The sequence below is a fragment of the Lipophrys pholis genome, assembly GCF_963383615.2.
Source record: "Lipophrys pholis genome assembly, chromosome: 22".
NCBI lineage: Eukaryota > Metazoa > Chordata > Actinopteri > Blenniiformes > Blenniidae > Lipophrys > Lipophrys pholis.
This window is the reverse complement of record NC_137644.1, coordinates 14,662,439-14,683,834: the sequence shown is the minus strand read 5'-3', so window position 1 is coordinate 14,683,834 and position 21,396 is coordinate 14,662,439. Positions and strand designations below refer to the sequence as shown.

The 21,396-nt window shown below is 42.3% G+C and overlaps 3 protein-coding genes across 7 annotated transcripts in view; 2 read left to right on the top strand and 1 right to left on the bottom strand.

The window, feature by feature from the left end:
- Positions 1-10: 10 nt before the first annotated feature.
- Positions 11-20,289, bottom strand: pphln1 (periphilin 1). Of its 5 annotated transcripts, none has more exons than XM_080492366.1 (11): positions 15,041-15,113; positions 14,534-14,579; positions 14,212-14,276; positions 13,101-13,316; positions 12,712-12,773; positions 11,295-11,411; positions 10,975-11,120; positions 9,891-9,977; positions 7,952-8,007; positions 4,596-4,733; positions 11-1,013 (listed from the first exon to the last, which is right to left on the bottom strand). In XM_080492366.1, coding segments are annotated over exons 2-11 (1,149 nt in total). In that variant the 5' UTR covers positions 14,535-14,579; positions 15,041-15,113; the 3' UTR covers positions 11-752. The 5 variants fall into 5 exon arrangements, with proteins under 5 accessions (XP_080348492.1, XP_080348495.1, XP_080348494.1 ...); XM_080492365.1 differs by having other exon boundaries at positions 121-1,013; positions 10,969-11,120; XM_080492369.1 differs by lacking the exon at positions 9,891-9,977 and having other exon boundaries at positions 28-1,013.
- zcrb1 (zinc finger CCHC-type and RNA binding motif 1) lies at positions 15,111-17,852 on the top strand. Its single transcript, XM_080492370.1, has 8 exons — positions 15,111-15,247; positions 15,506-15,620; positions 16,189-16,217; positions 16,663-16,774; positions 16,887-16,994; positions 17,099-17,208; positions 17,307-17,385; positions 17,527-17,852. The coding sequence occupies exons 2-8, from the start codon at positions 15,537-15,539 to the stop codon at positions 17,674-17,676; spliced, it is 672 nt and encodes a 223-aa protein (XP_080348496.1). The 5' UTR covers positions 15,111-15,247; positions 15,506-15,536; the 3' UTR covers positions 17,677-17,852.
- Positions 19,845-21,396, top strand: part of yaf2 (YY1 associated factor 2) — a 15,425-nt gene continuing 13,873 nt past the window's right edge. Inside the window, exons 1-2 of the mRNA XM_080492371.1 lie at positions 19,845-19,990; positions 20,398-20,523. Coding sequence (XP_080348497.1) covers positions 19,965-19,990; positions 20,398-20,523 — 152 coding nt within the window. The 5' untranslated portion in view covers positions 19,845-19,964. The remainder of the gene's footprint in view (positions 19,991-20,397; positions 20,524-21,396) is intronic.

The following is a 21,396-nucleotide window of genomic DNA, read 5'->3' as shown; positions in this document are numbered from 1 at the left end:
TGCCTTTGTTGAGTTTTAACACTTGAACACGTTCCATGCTTTAATTTGTAATTAATGACGACATGCACAAAATGTTTTAAGTGCTTATTAGACAATATTTTTTAACTAAACTCGCACCTTGTGGTAAAAGAGAATGCAAACCTTTATTAGAAATATTTACTGCAACCTTCAGACATATCAGTTTAGTTGAGAGCTTTGTCTCCACATGAACAGGCTTGGTGTCATTTTAAAAACAATATAAAGTGTTGTAAAGCAAATTGGAACAACAAAAAAATAAACTGGCATTTCTAGTCAGTACAAAGTTATACAAATTTTAGCAGCACCTCGTCGTAATAGCCGACTGCTACAAATGAAAGATTTACATAACTGAAAATACTACAAAAAGTGTGATCATGCGAGAGAACTGAGGTTGTGTTCAACAACACACTTTCATTAGAAAAGGTTAAATAAATTCCAGGCAAACATCTTCCGAAGGACCAAAGACGAGTATATTTTTTAAATAAAAGAAACGTTTGTGAACAGCATTTAACAGAAAACCATTTTTTTTGTAATATTATACAAATGAACAAATGTCCCCAGAGAACTTGAAGATAATAAATGTTCTGTTCAAAAATAACACTGTCCATTCTCATATATAATGCACGTCCTCTCCATGCTGAGCCGTTCCTCGCATTTCTCAGCAATCCACAGTCCGAGCTGTAAATCCAACCGATACGAAGGCTCACGTCACTGCAGCGGATCGGGCGCTTGCGTCAGTAAGATGAGCTGTGATTGACTGCTGTCTTTGAAAGTTTATGGCCCGAAGAAGTGGTGGAATCGCAGGCGGAGGGTTCTGGCTGCCGAACCACCTCGTCCAGCTCGCTGATGAAGTGTTTGAGGTCCTCCAGGCAACGCTCGCGGATCTCACCCAGGTTCTCCCTGAGGGGGACCTGCAGCTGTTTCTCCAAGTTCGGATCTTTCGCCACCAGCATTTTCACCACCATCCCAAACGTCTCGCAGTCCTGGCGGTACACCTACAAGAAAGATTTTGGCTTTGTTAAGACATTTAAAAAAAACAGAAAAAAAACAGCAAAAGTTTTCCAAACAGCCCCGGAAGTGATTTTTTTTTCTTTCTTTTCACTTCCCATCTGTATGCACGATTTGGTCGGGAAAATGTTGATGGTTGGGGCTTCAAGAGCTTTGAGGGAAAAGCTCTTAATTGAAGGGGATGATGAGCGGTTTCCTTCCTGCCCTACCTGTCGCCTAGGCGTAAATACCCCAGCGCCGCTGTGCCCTGAGCTGGTCACACTGGTGTTAACACACACGACGGAGTGTCAAATGATAAACACTGATACTCTCAAGTTTAATTGGGGCACTTTATATAGAATAGAAAGGCCCGAGAGACAGTAAAACCACACTTTGGTGGAGGCTTAGGGGCTTGTAACAGGTGTCAGAGGAACAATGAGGAAGAGACGCTGGAGCTTGGTCTGAGAATTTCACACAACGCCTCAAATGTCTCATAAAGGAATGGCAAGATCATGTCACTTTGACACATTTCAAAACCAAGATCTGTTCTCCAATCCTGAATATTCAGTGTTTTGTCTGTCAAAGAAGAGACACTGATTAAAATGCAGTGAAAGGAGGAAGGAACTGAGTGGAAGTGAATTAACCCATAGATAATGCCAACACGTCAAGCACGGAGCCGATGTGCCGCAGGCTAATGTGGGGATACTTCCGGCGACAAGGGCTGTGTGTGGTTAAATGCATTTATAGAAGTGGTTTTGTGTGTTAAATTAGGTCAGGCGAGGGTGAGCTTCAGCCATTCACCGGATACCGACTGTGGCTTCAGTGCTGCAGGGCACCCGAACTCTCCGGCTTATTTATAGATTTTTACAATGTTCCTAGAACAGAGAGCATGCTTGGAGAAGAGGCGAGATCACAAGTAAAGATCTGCTGTCAAACAGACTTAATGCAACTTGCAACAACAGATGGCAACTTACCAAAATATGCATTAAAAACATTTCTGTTGCACTTGTGCATTAAAACAAATTACAGACTGCTCTCACTGATGTAAATCTCTTCTATAAATTGAGCGACTGAAGTTATTTGAGGTGAGATCTTCCTATTATTTCCATCAACCACATAGGAGAAAAGCTAGTAGGGCTGTGCTACAAACAACAAAAACAAAGGCGTTCGTCAAGTTGTCATGTTTTCAAAGCGCGCACAACTGCGCAAAAAAGAATCTGATCGGACTTGAACATTAAGACGTGCAGTGACAACGCAGACAAATAGTTATGATCTATCAGCAGCATCTTAACAACATCATTTTACAGGAAATTCAGGGCGAACAGGAAAAAGTGATGACGCAAAAACACCACCCCGCCGCTGTAATCCCATCTACAATATAATATTACACAATAGTCAGAACGACTAATGTGCTCAAACAGCGGATCCTGGAACGCTTCACTTCAGCACTTTGCTGAATTTAGCAGCAAAGCTTTTGATTCTCTTATCGGTGTCCATTACTTTTCGTTCGACAGCTGATAACGGTGCATTTATAAATGTGATTACAGAGGAAGTATCCAATCAGCGTGTGGACAACAGCTTCTAATAATACATGGAAAGCTGTTATTCAACACACTTCCTGTATTCAGCAGCACTTCCTGAAATCTCTCTGTTATCCAGTCAGGAAGGAAGGGACCGCTTCTTGTCTTTGGGTGGGGTTTGCTGAAGAAACGCAGCATCTGTGTCAGTTCTTGTGGGTTTTACTTATATAAGCAGGTTCTTATGGGGTGTTTGAACCGAGAGTAGTTTGAGGACTGGATATTTGTTCGTGGGGGGAGATTGTGAGTGAGAGTGTTGGGCTGCCTGGCTTCAGAAATGAGAGAAACAGAACAGGAATGAAAGAGTTGGGGGGGGCCTCAGTATAGTCCTGCGATCTCCAAGAGTAAAATCCCTCAAGGGGCTGGAGACGTCTGGCTTTCTATCTTGCGGCCAAATATATTTAGATTCCTCAACAAATGAAATAAAACTCTCTTTGTATCGCAGTCTGGGCTATGCGGAGTAGCGCATAATACCCTTTATTGCCTCTCATGCCCTGTCACTCACTATAACCAGTTAGTCTGTACTGCGGCCAAAGTCAACTTGGATGATGAGAGCGGGCTCAGGTTGACTTTCGGCGAGCCAACTTCACTTAGCCGCACAAACATGAGAAACGCTCTGAGGTAACGCGGCCCGGCATGGCGTCCGCCCGATGATGGAAAGCTGGGGTTGTGATCGCTGTAGCGACAGTTGGTGAGCTTTTTTTTCTTTTTGGGGGGGGGGAGGGGGGCTGCAGAGTGCTACTGAATTCTGTATGTGTGTACCAGAGATGGCGAGACCAGATTGACTGCGGAAAAGCCAAACATCTGGCTGACACTTGTCAGGCGGCTGAATGCAAAGTGCCTACAACCACACATGTGAAAGTGGCTTTGTTTGTTCAGAGTGAAGCAGCACTTTATTTGATGGTGCCGTGGGCATGATGGCGCATTAATAACAGCCACTAGAAAAGTGCGTATAAATTTTCTTGCGGTGGATTGGTTTGTCTGTGTCTTCAGAGGGTAAACAAACAAAGTCTTTCAGAAAACTACAAGGATCTAAAGGCTTAAAATGCTCACAAGGAAACTTCTTTAGTTCTCATAGAGAGAGCTGCCAAATCACAAACAACTGTCATCCAAATGGTCAAGACGAAAGAGTCTCCGAGCGTCAACGAGGACTATCAACGAACGATCAACAAGACAGAAGTTCTTATAATTCTTTTGTACTCTGTTGCTTCAAATCTTCCTGCGATACCTGACAATATGAAATATAGCTGACACAGCTCGAATGGTTAAAAAAAAAAAAAGAAGTCTTAAAATGAAGAGAAGACACAGATGGAGAGAAGGGGAGAGAGAGACAGGCTGTAAAACAGGCCAAAAGCTGCAGCGTCAGCAGCAGCGGTGTTATAACGGCCTATAGGCTCCGTGGTGCAGCAGAATGTGAGAGCGTGGCGTGTGCTCCGGGGCAGAGCTCACTCAGGTTTAATGGCCTCAGTAAACCAGCGGTGGTGCTCGCTGGTGCAGGAATGGCCTTCATTAGATAACTGAGCGGAGCGGGAACCTCGGGCCCGGGGGTAGTTTAAGCTCCGTCGAACAGTCCAACCTCTCAATTTATTAAACGCGAAATCCTACACCGAGTCTGAGCTGCAGTTAGCTGCTGCCTTTCGTTTATGGGTTTTTGTGGCATGTACCATTGTTTAAAAGTTCCCAAAATCCAACGGGCATGAGCAATTTTCATCAACAACAAGCTGCTGTTGGGTATCAAGAGCAAATACTTGCAGGCAAAACAAGAGCGACTAACAAGAGCTCCAGGAGGAAAGTGGTAAATTTAGCTTCACCAATAATTAACCGAATGCTTGGCTGTTCTAAAACTGTTAAAACTGCAAATCCATTAAAAAAAAAAAAAGCCACAAGAGCTAGTTGTTGGTGAAAAGTTAAAAAAATATACAAAAGAAAATTGGGGGATCCAGCACTGGGCTTTTTCTCAGCTTGGCCCAATTGAAATCAGTAAAAGACCAATGTTGAGTGATGGAGAAGTACCTTTTCGATTTCCTGGGCTTTGGCTGCGATGGCCAGGGCTCGTCGCTCCTGAAAGTTTTCTGTTGGCTTTTGGCTCTCTTCCACAACGGTGGCCACTAAGGGTTCCTCTTTCTCTGCTTCCGGAGGATGATTCTCCTCCTGCAGGTAGAGCGAAGGGAGGGTTTGGAAAGTGCTTGGGGTGAAAACCAGAAAGAAATAGGAATATGGCCGACTCGCACTTTAAACGCAATCGTAAAAGCGTCCGGACAAAACCCGACAGCGACAATCCCCACAAAGTGCAAAAGAAGTACAGAGCAAACCGTCAGCACAGTGCAATGACCTACTGACTAACTTTACAGGGAAGATGTAGCCAATGAGGCGTACAAAAGGGACATGATTCAGATATATAGAAGCTCCTATAGCTGCAAAGTCAGGGCAGGGCGTCCTCCGCTAAACGAGCACATGGACGTCCATCCACCCAGACGAAGACAAAGAAACTATTTCCTTCCGCTGATAATCCAAGTATGTCACAGTTTAAGATTTAAAATCTACCTTTGAAGTTTGTTGAGTTCTCCCAGTGCTCGTAAGTGATCAATACGTAAAATACGTGAAGCTTTAGAGTCGTCAGAGAATAGGGAGTCAGACAAGCTACAATGAGACGTCTAATGAGCAGACTGGAAACGCTAAAACTCATTAGTATTACTGTAAAGGCCAGAGGAGAGAGCAAAGGGCAGAAACGAGGTCAACTTGCTCGTTTCGCCGATACTATCGGACTTCGGGGGCCAAGGAGCAGAGCCGCCCGACCGTGACTAAAACCCACTCGTACATTAAAGGAAACCGGCCAGAGACTCTGTCAGGTTTCATCCCTGGATGACGGAGGAAAAGAAATTATAAGAGATGGTCCGTCGCAGAACTCAGTGCGGTCTAAAATAAAAAGCGCAACTCATAACGCATCATCCTTATTTCCTATTTCCTCCCTGAGGCTCTGCCTGGGAAAAGTATGAAAGATATTCAGTCTTCATCGCTTCCATCAAAAACGAAGAAAAAAAAAAAAGACTAAACAAAAAACAATATTAATCTAATGTCAAGCTTTAATACCAATGTGAGAACTACATCCATTTTCAGCTGGACTCAAACACTCTTGACGTTTTGTGGATTTTCCTCACTCACCCCGACAGTCTAACATAGTGGGGATCTCACTGGTCTGAGCCGTTACCTTGGCCGGTACAAAACCCGACTGAAAGCGAGAGGAATTTACTGAGCAGAGCAGAAACCTTCTGGTGACCTTTTTCCGTTCCAGGACATGCTCTCCACCCATGAGGCCGCCCTGGCTCGCGGCCAGAGCCCCGGCTGCTCTTTAGGACCCCTCTCTGGTCTCCTCTGTCTGGGATGGCTCCAGAAAGCCTGCGTGTGTGTTTGTTGAATCTCCACAGCAGGCAGTGACCGGGGCCATTAGTGCAAGCTTTACTGGGGGCACAGCGCAGGCCCTTTCATCTTGGCCAAGGTTATGGGTTTGTGCCCCGAGAACAGGGAACAACAATGCACCACAGGCTAGATCAAACACAGGAGCAGATGCAGCAGAGTGTGTGTGTGTGTGTGTGTGTGTGTGTGTGTGTGTAGGGGTGGAGCACTTGGTAAAACTTTCATCACAGCAGTTGATTGGGTGGTGGTGGGTGGTTCTTACAGAGATGCACATTAGGAGGGCAGGAAAAAAAAAAAAAATGTTTAGACGTTGCATCTTGTAATTTCTTGTGTATAAAGCACGGAGGACGGATCTTGTCATTTGTTGCCGTTGCTCTTTGACGCGCCCTTCTCTGTGTCGAACCCGGCGTCGGCAGTGTTCGTATCTCTTGAAAGTGGCCCCGTCGCCATCGTCAAACACAAGGACATCACCGCCGCTTGGCTTTTCAGTGTGCTGCACGCAGATCAAACTCAAACACTTCTCATTGCTGGAGTGGTGAAGGGGAACGTTTCGGAAAACTTCTTTAGAGAAACCACAAACTGACCCCAAAACCACCTCGACATTAAAGCAGCATTTAAACATAGTTTTATAGGCCCCTTTGATCAAAGAGGACTAATGTTTGTATAAATGCTAAAAGTCATTAAAGGTGGTCTGTCCTGTGTCAGTGACTCTCAATTTCACTTGAGGCATTAAAGCCATTAAAACAAAACTTATTGTGGATGACTGGAGAAAAAGGCTTTACGTTTTTTTTTTAGACTGGTGAGCACAATACCGCTAAAACATTTACCACAGACCAGAGAAAACACCAGGCCGATACTGAACTGCCAACATGATGATCTGCATGTGTGTGTGAGAGGAACGGCCACATCTAAAAAACAGTTTGGAGCCGACTTTGTTCAGTTTGTTTCAGAAGAAACTTTGAATATGTAAACTTTGAGCATATCATGAATCAACAAACTGATATAAAGGGACTTCTGGAATGGTCGGTGGTATTTAATCAGTATGGTTTTTCTTTAAATCTTTATTAATCGTACGTGTAATTCAAAGCATGTGATGTTCACAAGTTCACAATGTCGGCGGCTCACTTTTACACGATCGCCCACGAGCCAATACGACGGGAATCTTTCCAAGCCGTTCCAGCCGACGCCACGTGAACGCAGTAAACAACGTGGTGAAGCGTCGTGAAAAGGTGTGTTGAGACTGCACCAATTCCTCACAGTCACAAGACCAACCGGCTCGCGACGACTCCCAGACACCCGGGGCTAACGAACACGGTCATACTCTTCGACGGTAAAAGGAAATGATTGTTCATTGTAAACACGTCCCAATGAGTTCCACGGGGACTTCTCCTGGCTTTTGCGGTAAAGATCCTGTGATAAAGTTATGACTCGGGCTACTGACTTGGCCTCTGCGCTCCTGGGTGGCCACAGCCAGACGCACTGCGGCGGAATCACATCTGATTCTATTTACACTCCTCTGCATAGCTGGAGATTGATGATTTCAGCAAAAACAAATTATTTGTAAAAACGTCAGGAGATATCTACATTTCAATACTTCTTTTTTTCCTTTTTCTCCTCAATCTTGGTATACATTTGAGCGTTTTTCTCTGTACATTACAGGTTCTTGTGATTGAATTGTGCTTATATCTCAGGTAAACAAAGCTCAGGTTGGGTGGCTTTTGTGCCGTGCATGAGGGCCACTTTAACGCCCATTACCATACCTCAATGGGACTAAACACTTATTAGAAGGATGGGCTTTAAGAAGTTCCAGATGCAGAAAAAATTCACTGTACTGCGCTGTACTGGTTTTTTCCCCGTCTTAAACTAGACACATTTATGAATGAAAAAAAAAAAGAAAGCACTTTCGTTGTTTGTACTTCATAAAACCTCAGAGCATCGGTTTAGCCGAAGCTTACCTTGTTTGACGTTGCACTGTGTGGCGAGCCTTCTCTTGACAGGCCAGGAATTTTGTCTAAAAAATATAAAAAGGGACAAAAAAATAAAAAATTTTAACAAAGTGTGACATAAATCAGAAGCACAACAACATGAGGATAAGGATTTGGAAGGAGAAAAAGGAAGGAGCAGTAAAGGGGAATTCTAAATAGAAAAAGGACAATTAGTATGTCTGGAAAGTCGGCATGGGTTGTATGTGCTGATGGTAAACGGGCTCAGGGATAGTTTTGATGTTTGGTCCCAGGATCCAGGCGTGTACCTAAGCTACAACATCTGGAACAATCAGGAGGCGGATTGTTCATAACTCCAGTGGGTAAATCCAGAGTGACACATTCACTTTGCAGACACAGCATCCTTTCCACATGCTTCGCTTTCCATTTGTTCCTCTGCCAATGTTTTTCTTTTTCTTTTGAGGCATCAAGTCCCACCAGGGGCTAAAAGTATATACACCCTTCCAAGGCCGTGCAATCAACACTACCAACCAACGTGAACTCCAAGCACCCAGAAATGAAACAAAAACACTCCAGAGTGGAAGCTTAAACCTTCAGGAATATTCATCAGACATCCTACACCTCCTCCCCTGGACTTCTACACACGACCTGGTGGCATCTTTATGAGGCCTGACAAAGTGGCAGACAGAATGGGGAGGAAGGCTCGCTGCAGGACACATTAGAAACGCTCCATGTCACTCTCGGGTTACCCAGACTGGGAATCAGTTAAGTTTAACGACTGTAACCTTTTCATATTTCTGAAACAAACTCCCCGCACGTCACCTCCTCTTCCTTTATCAATTTGTTCTCTGGGTTGGTTAAAGAATGTGCGCCGCAGTATGCATATGTCCCCAGCTACTAATTTAAAAACTAGAAAAACCACCACGGTTTTTAGACTGAATCTCTCCTTGACAACAGCTATAGAGAGTTGTTCTTGCTGTAGGCCCTTTGACAAAAAGTCTCTTCAATCGTTGACGGGACAAACCCGATAAGACACTGATTATGTCCATCACAAAGGACACTGTTTCATGGCTTATAAAACTAATGGGAAAACATCCTATTTTTTTTACATTCACAATGCACAACTTCAAAACTACTCTTAATTTTGCAGATTGACTTCAGCTTGCGCTTCCTGGTGGATGCTCTTTCCAGCAGAAGCACCATGAATAACAAACGTACCATAGGAGCAACAATCACTGAAAGACAATTTAAAAAAAATAAAAATAAATTGCGCAAGAAACAAGACAAAGAACAGACACAGCGTCTCAAGCTTTACTTGAGCTGCATGCGGGACAAAGAACAGAGAGCGTTGGGTCTGAAGCGTCTTATGAATGGAGTTAAACATGCTTACTGTACCAGCACTCTAAGAAATAGTTGCGATTATCTCTCCGCTTTGGATTTGTTGAAATAAGGCCTTTTCTAAACCATTTTACACTGGATAATTGGATAATTAATATCCAACAAGCACACACAATACAGGGAAAGCAGGCGCGATGGCGAGCATGGTGGATGACGGGAGATCTAATCTAAAGATGCAGGAGACATGAAAAGACGACGACCAACATGCGGTTTAAGAAGTGAAACGTTTGCACTAATGCAGTTTACAATCAATGCAAACGCTTCTTCGCTGTCGAAGCTCCACATGAGAAGGTGGGGATTCAATCTAAGTTCACTACTTTCTAATTAGGGGAAGAAATTTAATAATGCAACTTGCTTCAGACCTGGGTGAAAACTAAGTGTCAAAACAGACACCAGAGTTCATTTAAAGGTTTGGTTGAATAGCAGGAATGCAGTATTTATTTTTTTTTTTTTTAATCATTGAAGTACATCTTTCTCAGGAAATTTGGCTAAATAACCTTTAAGCCTGTTTTCACCCAAGTCCAAGCTCGATATCATGGCTCAATGTACAGACCCATAGTGTCAGGTCCACTCTGTTGAGGAAAGAGTGCCCCCCAGAGGTGCTCAGAAGTTACTGCGTGACCCTCTGGCCCGTCAACACCTAAAAAAGCCAGTCAGCCATAATATCAGTCACAGCCAGACAATGAAAGAACAACTGGAAGAGGAAGGGGGGAAAAAAGCATTTCAAAACAATGAGTGCAGATTTTAGGGGTAGAACATTAAAAAAACCAAAAAAAACTAAAACAAAAAAAAACATGCGGTCTTGCAGCAACCTTGTCTGTTTTGAGGGGATTATTTTTGTGCCGCTTATCTTTCAAATGAGTAACGGTACAGGCAGTAGCTCTTTTTCCTCTATGACTTCAACGTAACAAAATGAGTCGTGTCTAAAATCTGAACCTGGATGCAGTGACGGGAATAATCTGCAACATCATGCTGTTGGGTTTTGACAAAATTCAATCACCACATGCTCAAATACGTAACAGTCATTAAAACATACAGTGAGGAATTAACAACAAATAAAAGATAAGTAAAGACATTATATTAATCCAATGATTTCTACTTATTGTGTGTGGGGAGAAATTTGTAATGTAAAGTGCAAGTTAATCAGTTTAGCACAGTCGGATCAGTCTTGAAAAAAATCCAGCATCTTAATCCTAAACAAAACAAAAAAAGCCAAATAAAAAAAAACACAAGAAATTCTGGCAGTCTTAAAACAAAAGGCTTTTTTCACAATGTGTAGTGCAGTAGCTCACGACTGTCACCTAATGCACAAAAGTGGCGTTACTTCAATTTCACAGCCTGCATTTCTGAAGCCAGAGCCTATATACAGTATTTACTGCACCATAGATAGTACAGCCTTATCGAGGATAATTAGATGAGAGAAGATTCATATATTTATGCTGGTCAATTTTGATTTAGCATTAAAATTTTGGGTATATGCCAAAACAAATTCTTAACATTCCAACTCTTTGTTTTGTGGAACTGGTATACTTTACGACGCTTGGTTTTTTTGATGATTTGCAAGTTGATATTAATCTTTCTTAGGAGCAGTTTATTGCAGAAGTTGAGGGGGAGCTTCCATCTCTACATACTCTTGCCTTGCTGTGCAGGAAAGGGCAGGGCCTTGGCTCTGTCCGGCGAGTATCCTCTGCTGCTCACGCTGGAGCCGGAGCGACTGTGAGGGGAGCGGTCTCTGATGGGAGGGAACGGAGCTGCCTTTCGCCTGAAGTGGTCTCGGTCCTCCCTGGGAAAAGAGGGATCGTGTGAGCGACTTATAAAAACGGATTTTCATTCTAAACAACAGATTTCCCCCTCTGACTGTTGGATTGTTTGCCTTTAAAGCAAAGGTGGCGTATAGTTTAGACGAGGGCGTCACACTGAAGACAATAGCAAAGACAAAGCCGACGTTCACTCGTACCCTCTGTCAAGGTTGAGGATGGCCTGCACTAGTGTGTCTTCTCCGCTCTCTGGGAGCGATCTGGGCGCAGGGTAGATGCCCTGGTTTCGCACGTTATGGGGTGGCGGTGCGCGGGCACTGAGGGGGGGGGGGGGAACACAGAGGTATGACACATATTGAAGACACACACACAAACTTCCTGTTAATTATCACAAGCAAGGTATTTCTTGTCATGACTTAAGCAGAACAAACAGCCTGTGCAACTCTGAAAACACATTCTCCCTGGGCCTCTTTCCAGAACTCCACACGACCCCGCCGATGACATCTGACCTCAACCCACATCAAACCCACGAACCAACGGGCCAGACCTGACCTCGCTGCCCTAAAACAACTTGAAATGTTTGGCGTGAGAGTCTTTGTTTTTCCCGTCCGCCTTCTAAAGTGGAGAGAACCTAGTCAGTGAAATTTATGTTTGCCTTTATTTTCCGCCCCATAAATTCTATTACTGTGATAGGAAAAGACATTTCAAAAATGAGTCCAGGTGTTTGAACATAATATCTCTTGGTTTCCGACCAATTCTCACTGACACGGGGGGGGAAATTTACTGTAATAAAAAACCAGAAAGCAATCAAGTTTCAACAATATGAACACTGGATAGTAACAAAGCTCTGCTAATTGTCGGATTTTATTTCAGGGCTTTGTTATTCTTCGCATGCAACCACAAAACGGAAAGTAATCCATCAACCTGTAATATGAACTCATTACCTCGGCTCCAGAAAAAGATACAGGTGTGAACTGCAAATGTGAGCTACACTCAACAAATGGTTGCACCTCGATTACCATGCGAAAGCATAGAAATCTTACTTTTAATAGACATATAATGTAATAAATTATATGTTTACATGCACCCCGCGTTCATGCTCTGGATGAATCAGATGGAGACTTTGTGTCGTACATTATCATGAAAACTAATTGTATTTCATATGTACCTCATTATTTCTACAAAAACATTGAACCAGGTGCCAAAAAGCCAGAAGCATAAATGCAAATCAAACAAGGAAACAGTATTCGAAACAAACGGCTGCCCTTTTGAAATGCTGCTCGTTGGAACTGCAGACCCGCATGTCTGACAAAGACATCAAGATCACAAAATAATTTTAGTTTAGTATTGTGTCCCAACAGCTGTTAACAATAACAACTCATCTCTCATATGGGATGAGAGGTTAGGGGGGGATTTTGAGGTACAATGTGGTTCTGTGAGGACGGGGTCTCATCCTCCCACGTTTTAAAGTCTCTGCTGTAAACAAACACGAACGGACTGACCTCGACCCGCAGAGACCTCTCTTGTGAATAAGCATAAGTGAAACGTCTTGTTCGCATACATTTGCTTCCTGCAAGAAGGACATTAGCTCAAGTAAGAAAAATAGAAGCAATTTACCCAAACTCCATAGGTCGTCCTGGGTGGGAATCCTCCCTCGGTCCCCTGTAAGGATAATCTTCCTATGCAATAAAGAAAAGCATAGAATCTCAAACAACTAAAAAACTTTTTTCCAAAATACAGACTCTCTGGATTTCATCTGGTAATGCTTTGTCGGCTACAAAACATAACGCTTTTTTTTTTGAAACATACAATTTTGATCATAACTCAGAGCTCCATGAATTTACAAAACTGTTGCAGCAAATCAAACAGAAAATAAGTCTACTTGAAACTTCAGAACCCCTGATTAACTGAACTGAGCTGCAACTGTTTTGGTCGGATAATTCTCGACATGCACTCCGATGATGTGAATACAGAAAGTCCAGAACACATTAGATGGGTGTTCTCACCCTCCTTGAAGGAGGAATGCCTCTACGTTCAGCCGGGAAATGAAGGTTGTCGCCGTGGTAGCCCCTCTGGTCTTCATGGTAGTTGCGGGGGCCGCCTCCATTTGGGTAAAAGCGCGGACCTCCTTCATATTCATACCCACCACGGCCATAATCTTCATCTGGCCGATTAAATGGGCCTCTCCTCTCCACCCCTCCTGCAGCCCGGGGATACGGACCCTATAAAGAAAAATACATTTTTCCAAGTTTTTACTTTTTACATTTTTTTTTTTTTGAAAGATATACAAGATCATCATTAGAACGTCAATGACAATTTTGCAAAACCAGAAGATCAACTTTCAAAATAATGAATAAGTGCAATTTCAACAATTTGCCATTGTATGTGATGTCTCCAGAACAATATATAGTGAAATATTCAAACACCACACTCTCCTTTACCAACTTGTATATGTTCCTCAACCCTGTAAAGTTAGAATATACAACTAATGACGTGACTTTGAGCTTAATTTGGCAAATCTGCTTCCAGAAATGAAATCCTTTGAACGTCTGTCAGTAAAACTCTGTTGCTGCAGGACCTGTGCAGTCTTAAGCATATTTTTAGTAAGTCACGCTTACAACATGGCTTTGATGAGATGCAAACACTAATCTGTTAGTAACAAGGAAGCCTGTTTTTACTGCTGCAAGACTGACCTCTTGACTCAGATCCCAGTATTTTGCTGTGTTTGCCACTTGTACTGACATAGTGTAATACGTGGTTATTAAATTGAATTATAGAATAGTGCCTCAGAGTTGTGTTGTGTTGCGTGTGCCTGCTGACCAACAGGACCATCCTTGGCCGTGAACTCAAGCGTCCTCCCACAATCCACAGACGTGCATGTTAAATTAATCTGTCTCTCTGAATGGACTGCAAGTGAAAGTGTCTGTGACTCTCTGTGTTACTATTCCCACGTCCCAGTCACCTGGGACTGTCCCAGACACTCAGTGTGGATATAACCAAGAGTACAAAATGCCTGAATAGATATCGCAGTGGACTGAGCGTATCATTACTTAATTATGAAGGACACATCTACGAACACATCCAAAAACACAGTGGAGTTGTGTTCAAATAACTCACCTGTCTTTCTGTTGAAAAGCGCTCATCATATGCCTCTCGTATACTCCTGTCTCTCCTGTATGTCACTGCGGGGAGTTGAAGATATTGCATTGCTCTCAGCAGGAGTGGGATTACAAATTATTTTAACACAATTCCTTCAGAAGTAATACTATAAAGCTTTTTTTTTTATCACTAGACCACAGCACATAAAATACTCTCTTTACAGTATTTTTAAACAGAAATTGATGTTTTAACAATGTCATGATTCCTTATTACCCACTTGATGATACATGATAAAAACACGATGGAAATAACATAAAGAAGACTTGTTTAAAAGACTTACTTTTTAACTGATGGACCTCTTGACAAAATAAATCCTTCAATACCGTCTGCAAAGAGAATTTTAAGTGTTAAGATCACAAATACTCGTTTTTGGGAAGCTCTGGTCAAGTTTTCTTTGACACAACTGTCACACAAAAAGAGAAATAAAACAATGTGCACGTTTTGAAATGTGATCCAGAAAATGATCCGGATGATGTTGCTCTCGGCAGACTAGAATGGACATTTGGCCAGCAACACCTGATGAAATAAAGACCTCAGTAATAAGCCCTCACGACTTTTTTATGAGAATCTTGATTTTAGTACCACAGCTCCACTGAGCTCTGACTGCTAGCATGGCTAATTAGCTAGCTTCCATGTATGCACCACACATCCGCACGTTTCATTTAACGTAAAAAAAGATCTCGTTTTCACTGCCCCTAAAAAAATCTCGAACAAATACCCACACCATCACACGCCCTCTCCATGCGTAACCCAAGGCTGTATAAAAAAAACAATGCATAAATCCTACCTTGCCTGTGAATAAAATAGCTTAGCTTTCCTGGCGGCTAACACGGACCACGGCTCTACGTACTGACGTCATCACACAGCGACGGACTGCGGACATGGCGTTTGTGTCTGTTTGCAAATAAATGAGCGAGGAGTATCCTCAAAAATACTCCAAACTGTCATTTAACTTCCCCTGGCATATATTTTAATTCAGGCGGAAGCCGTGCCGGTAAGTGATTTCGTGAATGCTCCCAGTTGTTTGTTGAAACGCGTACGTGTACGACCATTTTAATGTAGGAATGCTGTGGAGTTGAAGTTTGATATGTGGTGGTGTTTTGGGATTTTATTGGTTTCGTCCCGGTTTGTCTGTTTGCTGTTTTCTCTGTTTTTCCATGTTTATTTATTTTATATTTGTATATGGACTAAGAGTCTGCAATACATGTAGATTGATTGATTGTCCTCCATGTGTGATGGTTTGGGTCCACAGGTTCCGTCCCGCTGTGTCCTGTTCCTCCAACATGAGCGGTGGTTTGGCACCGAGCAAAAGCACCGTTTATGTATCCAACCTGCCTTTTTCCCTAACCAACAATGACTTACACAAGGTTGGTACAGTTCCTATAATATACTCCTTGTAGCAATACTGATAATATACAAACTACCTAACCCTTTTCTTTTTAAATCAAATAAAATCCTAATTCCCTCTTAAAGCAAGGCAATTGTATTTATCTAGCACCATTCAGACACAAGCCATTTCAGGGTGCTGTACAAGGAACTAAAGTAAACATAATAAAAGAATCTGATTAAGAATCTTAATCTTAAGCGATTGAAGTTATTTGATACATTGAAACAAAGCAATTCAGAAAAGCATGAACAAAAAGAATAAATAAAGTATAATATTTCTTAAAATAAGGGTAATGAAATCCTGTGTTTTAAGGCCTGATTTAAAAGAAGTGAGAGTGTTGGAGTTTGTTCCACATGTGAGGAGCATAGGAACTAAAAGCTGCTTCACCTTGTTTCTTCTGACTCTTGAGAACACTTAGTAAACCTCTTCCTGAGGGCCTTAAGGATGATGATTCAGTTATTTCAAACTTTTAAACTGTAGCATTGATGTTTGATTATCTAACAAACATTGTGTAATAATGTGTCATATGTGTTCTTGTGTCATCACAGCTCTTTACAAAATATGGAAAAGTTGTAAAGTAAGTAATAAAGTCATTATTAATGGAATAATTCTTGCTGTATGCACATGTTATAGTACAGTGAAATATTCAGTACAAACGTTTACGGCCACTGCTGAAGGTGCCTGGTCTTTCTGTGTGGCGTTTACATTTTTGCACATTTTCCATTGCTAATCTAATTATTTAATCCAACACTAAGATTTTAATTATATGTATATCTACATCTCCACCTTCAATGGCTGTAGACCTCTTTACCATTTCTTTAATCTCTACTACATGTATTCAGTCAATGATTTGTGATTTTCCTACATCACTTTGGTGTTTATTAATAAGCTTTAATGGAAATCTGCAAAAAGCACACAATAAGAAGTAATAACTGAAGGTATAGCAGAATTGTTTGACAGCAAGACGACAGCATATCGCAGACAAATACAGTGAGATTACAGAAATGCACGTTTTGTTTCAGGGTGACAATAGTGAAAGATAAAGACACCCGCCAGAGTAAAGGGGTGGCGTTTGTTCTGTTCCTGGATAGAGAATCGGCTCATAACTGCGCGAAAGCAGTGAACAACAAACAGGTGACACTTTCCATCCCACTCTTTATTACCGAGTGTCCTTTGGCTTCACTGCGATCTGATAATTTTGAACTGGACGTTCACTCGTTTTAATGGAATCTGTTTTTATCTGCAGTTGTTTGGCAGGACGGTGAAAGCCAGCATCGCGATCGACAATGGACGTGCAGCCGAGTTCATAAGGAGACGTAACTACACAGACAAAACAAAATGCTATGAATGTGGGGTCAGTGCTTGTTTCTATTCCTGTAAGGTGCAAATTATGTTTCAGTCCAATATTTACAAGTTAATTAATTTTTTTTTCTTTCTTGTTTTTAAATGAAACTCTAGGATACAGGACATCTTAGCTACGCGTGCCCCAAAAACATGCTCGGGGAGAGAGAACCTCCAAAGAAGAAAGAAAAGAAAAAGAAGAAAAAGGCTCAACAGCCTGAGCATGTGTATGTGTATATATATATATGTATATATATATATAGTTTGTTGTAACATGGTGTATGACAGATTTTTAACATTACAACCACATTTGTTGTTTTTATAGTGAAGAAGAAGAAGAAGAAAGTGAAGAAGAAGGAGAAGACCCGGCGTTAGATAGTCTCAGCCAAGCCATCGCTTTCCAGGTAAACGTTCAAGGGTGGAAACCAAAGTGCCTTTTGTCTTTTTGCTTTTAAATGACAACACGAGGAGACACACGTGATTGTGTCGGGGTAAAGGTTTAATCATTTTTACAGTTCAAGCTGTGGGGATGTTTTTACTTGCAGCAAGCCCATATTGAAGAAGAGGAGATCAAGAAGAAACGAGCAGCTCTGTCTGAAGAAGAGAGTGCCGACGCGTCAACGTCATCAGACTCTAGAAAGCCAAGGATCAAAAAGAGTGCGTACTTTAGTGATGAAGAGGAGCTCAGTGACTAATCAGAGGTTGGAACTTCTGTGTCCAGTCAATCAATGTATGATATAATTGTTTTCTTTTTCAGATTCTGTTATATGATAAAATATTTTTAGTCTTTTCTTTTTACTGAAATCTTGACTCTTGCCAACTGTTTTGGGCTGTATTTGTTTTTATGTCGGTGAATTAAAAATATTTCCATAAAAAAAAAAAGGCAATGTCTTTGTTATTAATTCTTACACTTATACAACCCAGCCCTTCATTTTTCTTAACTACTCCTGTGGTCAATCAAATGCATTTTAGCTGAATATTGATTTCAAGTCAGGCATTCTGTCACCTTCACAGGTCAAAAAACTAAACTGAATAAAGGCAGCAGCATTTGGTCTTTCACATTTACAGTTAAATATATTAGTGTAGTGCTTTATTTGATACACCAATCAGTTTTCCCAAAAGGAATATTGGCTGTTGGGGGTATATTTGGCAAACCTAGCCCATACATGCCATTTGATTTCAGTCATTCATCACTTTTAGGATTATACTTGCAATCCTAAAATGGTAAAAGTATCATATCCCTTAAGCCTGCTTTCAACAGATTTTTGTGCATGGCACTGACATGATCATTTTAAACAATTGAATTCAATTTCCCGGTATATCATCCCTTCCTCTGGAGATGACGGATCCGTTCCTGTCCGTCCTTGACACCGAGCAGCTTAAGAAACTGCGTCGTTTATTCTCTCTGTTTTCTCTTCATGTCCGCTTGCGTCAGCGGGCATACAAAAACAGGGGTTTCCCTTTTGTTTCATGCGTCTGTGACATGAACCACTATGGCATTTTTGTTTGCTTTCTGCGAGGGAAAAAAAAAAATTGCGAGGATGCAGGGATATGAAAGGATTTGCGGCGCATTGATCTGATTTGAGGGGCATCCCACGCTGCTGAAGACGCAGCATAATAGCGGCTGTGCTTTTTGTTGTGTTCAAGTGCTGTCGGAAATTACAATAACACAGGCAGGCAGTTTGGACAACTGCTGTATGAAATTAATAACAATGGAAGACAAGGGGCCATGTGGAATTCATTAAAGTGGAGGCCATGAAAGTAGCATTAGTACAGAGATCCGATGCCTTTTCCCTAAAATAAATAATAAACCTGTTTTTTTTTGGGGGGGGGGGGGGGGGGGGGCGTCTGTTCAAATGAACATTCATTAATTCATTTGATTATTTACCTATTTCTGTAAAACAAATTCAAAACTTCTATTGTGTTTTTGGATGTGTGAAAATATAATTGAATAGTGATTGTAGTAACATCAGCACTATTAAATACACATCAATGTTCGCAAACTGATCTTTTATTAACATTTTTTCACTTTATGGACTTTTTTCTCTTGAATGAGATGCGTTTTTGCACATTATTTCTATTCCCATACATTCTAATTTAAAATAAATATTTCTATTAAGTATTTATGTATTCCCGATATATGACCTTGAGCAAGCCACACCATTTTAAAATGAGCAGATGCATATTTATTTTACTGTCGTATTGTCTGCTGCTGCACAATGACAATAAAGGTCGTGAATCTTGCATTTTAGGTTTCTTTTTGCATTTCTGTTGAAAGTGCAGCTTCAGAAAAGCATTCTACCTGCTCAGGGGGTGATCTGGAAGAAACTAACACAAGCACCTTTATGCATCAGTTGGGCATGTTTTGCCTCATGCATGATCTATTTCTCAAGAGATCTCAAAAGATCAATCATGTGGCGTGGTGACATGAGATGACAGACATACACACCCAGCTCCAGCGGTGGGAAGCAATCCAACATGCCATTGGCAAGGAACCTGACTGGATCATAAAGAGGGTTACACCTCCTTGGGTGGAGGTAATTTGATCAGATAGAACTGTTTACATGACGCAAATGTAACCGGATCACCATTTGTGTTGTGTGTGCAGCTCCAACTTGTGCTCCCCTGTGAATAATTAGAAAAAGCACTAACCTTAAACAAAAGAAAGCAGTAACTATTTGAATTGGACCGTTTGGCCCACATGCAGTATGTTCGACACCCCCGGTGTAAACGTGAACTTGCACGGGAGGGGCAGTTTCCGGAGGGTCCGTGAACGCCACATTGATTCATCAAGAGGAATGTCAGCCTCGGGAAGTAACCCCGCCTCTGATTGGCCGCGGCCAGTCACGTGACCTTTTCCCAAGCGGAGTTTCCACGACAGCTGGAAGCCGAGCGACACGGGCGCATCGTTTCTTTGCTGAAATTATCGGAAATAACAAGACTTCTGCTCGTCTCACCACCTCCAGAGAAACCCTGGTCTGGCATGGGCGACAAGAGGAGTCCGACAAGGTAACCAGCGAGTCGGCGCGTCCTGGATAACCGAGCTTAGGGGAGGGGAGCGGACATAGGCGAGCGCACGGGGGGGAAGAAATTGGTTTTCTCTACAGCCTCTCTCCCCCCTCGCGCCGCTCTCGCGCTGCATGTGTGTGTACGTGTGTGTGTGTTAAAACCTCATCGCCAATTACAGTGTCGGATCACAGCGCGCTTGCAGATGATTTCCTAAATCCTATAGGCTTACCCAGATGTTTGCCATCGATAGCCTCCGCGGCTGAGAGCTCAACTCACTCGTCTCTTTTCTCGCCCCATTCTCTCTCTCTCTCTCTCCCCTTCCGCCTCTTTACGCTTTTTTAACCCCCCCCCCTCCTTCCCTCCTTTTTTTTCTTTTTTTTTTTACCCTATATTTATTGTCTTTAAAGGCCGAAGCGTCAACCGAAGCCCTCCTCCGACGAGGGGTTTTGGGACTGCAGCGTGTGCACGTACAAGAACACGGCGGAGGCTTTTAAGTGCATGATGTGTGATGTCAGGAAGGGGACATCAACAAGGTAAGAGGACAGAGATCCGTCGCCTCTGGGCTCGTCTGCATCTGCATCTGCATCTGGGGGGGGCTAGTGGGGTAGTGGGAGGGGGGGGTTGTCCAGGGGCATCAGGGGGGTGGTTCTCCATCAATAAGCTCCCAGTGAGCCATTTTTCTACATGCACAATGAAGAGATCAGGAACATAATCCTATATATTGCCACGTTATGTAGTCAGTTTAGGGTTGTCAAAAGTATCAACACCACATATTTTAACAAACGCTTCCCTTCTGCGGCCATCAAACTCTGCAACTCTTATATAAATAGTCACTGTTCTGTCAAGACCTGCTCATAGTGTATATATTGTGGTTATTCATTTATATTTCCTTCGATATCTATGCTGCACTCTTGAGCAACGCTAACACGATTTCCCCCTAGGACTAAAAAAAAGTATTCCTATTATATTCCCTGAAAGGTTAAGTCATATACTTAATAGGCTTTAAAAGAAAATCCTGCATATCCTTATATGAGACCAAGACTGATCTATATACCTTTGCATCATAAAAAGTTGACAATTCTGGTTTATAAACATAAACAAACATTGTTTATTTATTTCCCTCGCATATCTTACGGTAGTTGCATCTACTCGATGTCTTTGTGCATGAAAACAAACATAGACTCAATTTGTAAATGGAACCGTTTCACGTCTCCTCACAAGCGTTGCATTAGTCTCCATCTTCTCACCCCTGAGCTTACATTGACCTCAGTGAAATGAGGAAGACGGATGGCTGGCTCTTTAAAGCTCACGCATCCATCTTGTTGCCCTGGAGATATGTGTAACAGACGAGGGGGGGGGGTGTCGGGTTCTGGATGCGTCTTATAGACGTGCGCATGACCCCGCGC

Bases quoted from the DNA above. Each gene is read 5' to 3' on its own strand.
- pphln1 (XM_080492365.1), bottom strand. The intron at 11,412-12,711 runs GTAAATTGCTTC...CCCCCCCCTCAG, and splicing joins GGACGACCTATGGAGTTTGG to TGCCCGCGCACCGCCACCCC. The intron at 1,014-4,595 runs GTACTTCTCCAT...TCTTTCTTGTAG, and splicing joins AAGCCCAGGAAATCGAAAAG to GTGTACCGCCAGGACTGCGA.
- zcrb1 (XM_080492370.1), top strand. From the start codon at position 15,537: ATGAGCGGTGGTTTGGCACCGAGCAAAAGCACCGTTTATGTATCCAAC. The intron at 15,621-16,188 runs GTTGGTACAGTT...GTGTCATCACAG, and splicing joins CCAACAATGACTTACACAAG to CTCTTTACAAAATATGGAAA. The intron at 17,386-17,526 runs GTAAACGTTCAA...TTTTACTTGCAG, and splicing joins GCCAAGCCATCGCTTTCCAG to CAAGCCCATATTGAAGAAGA.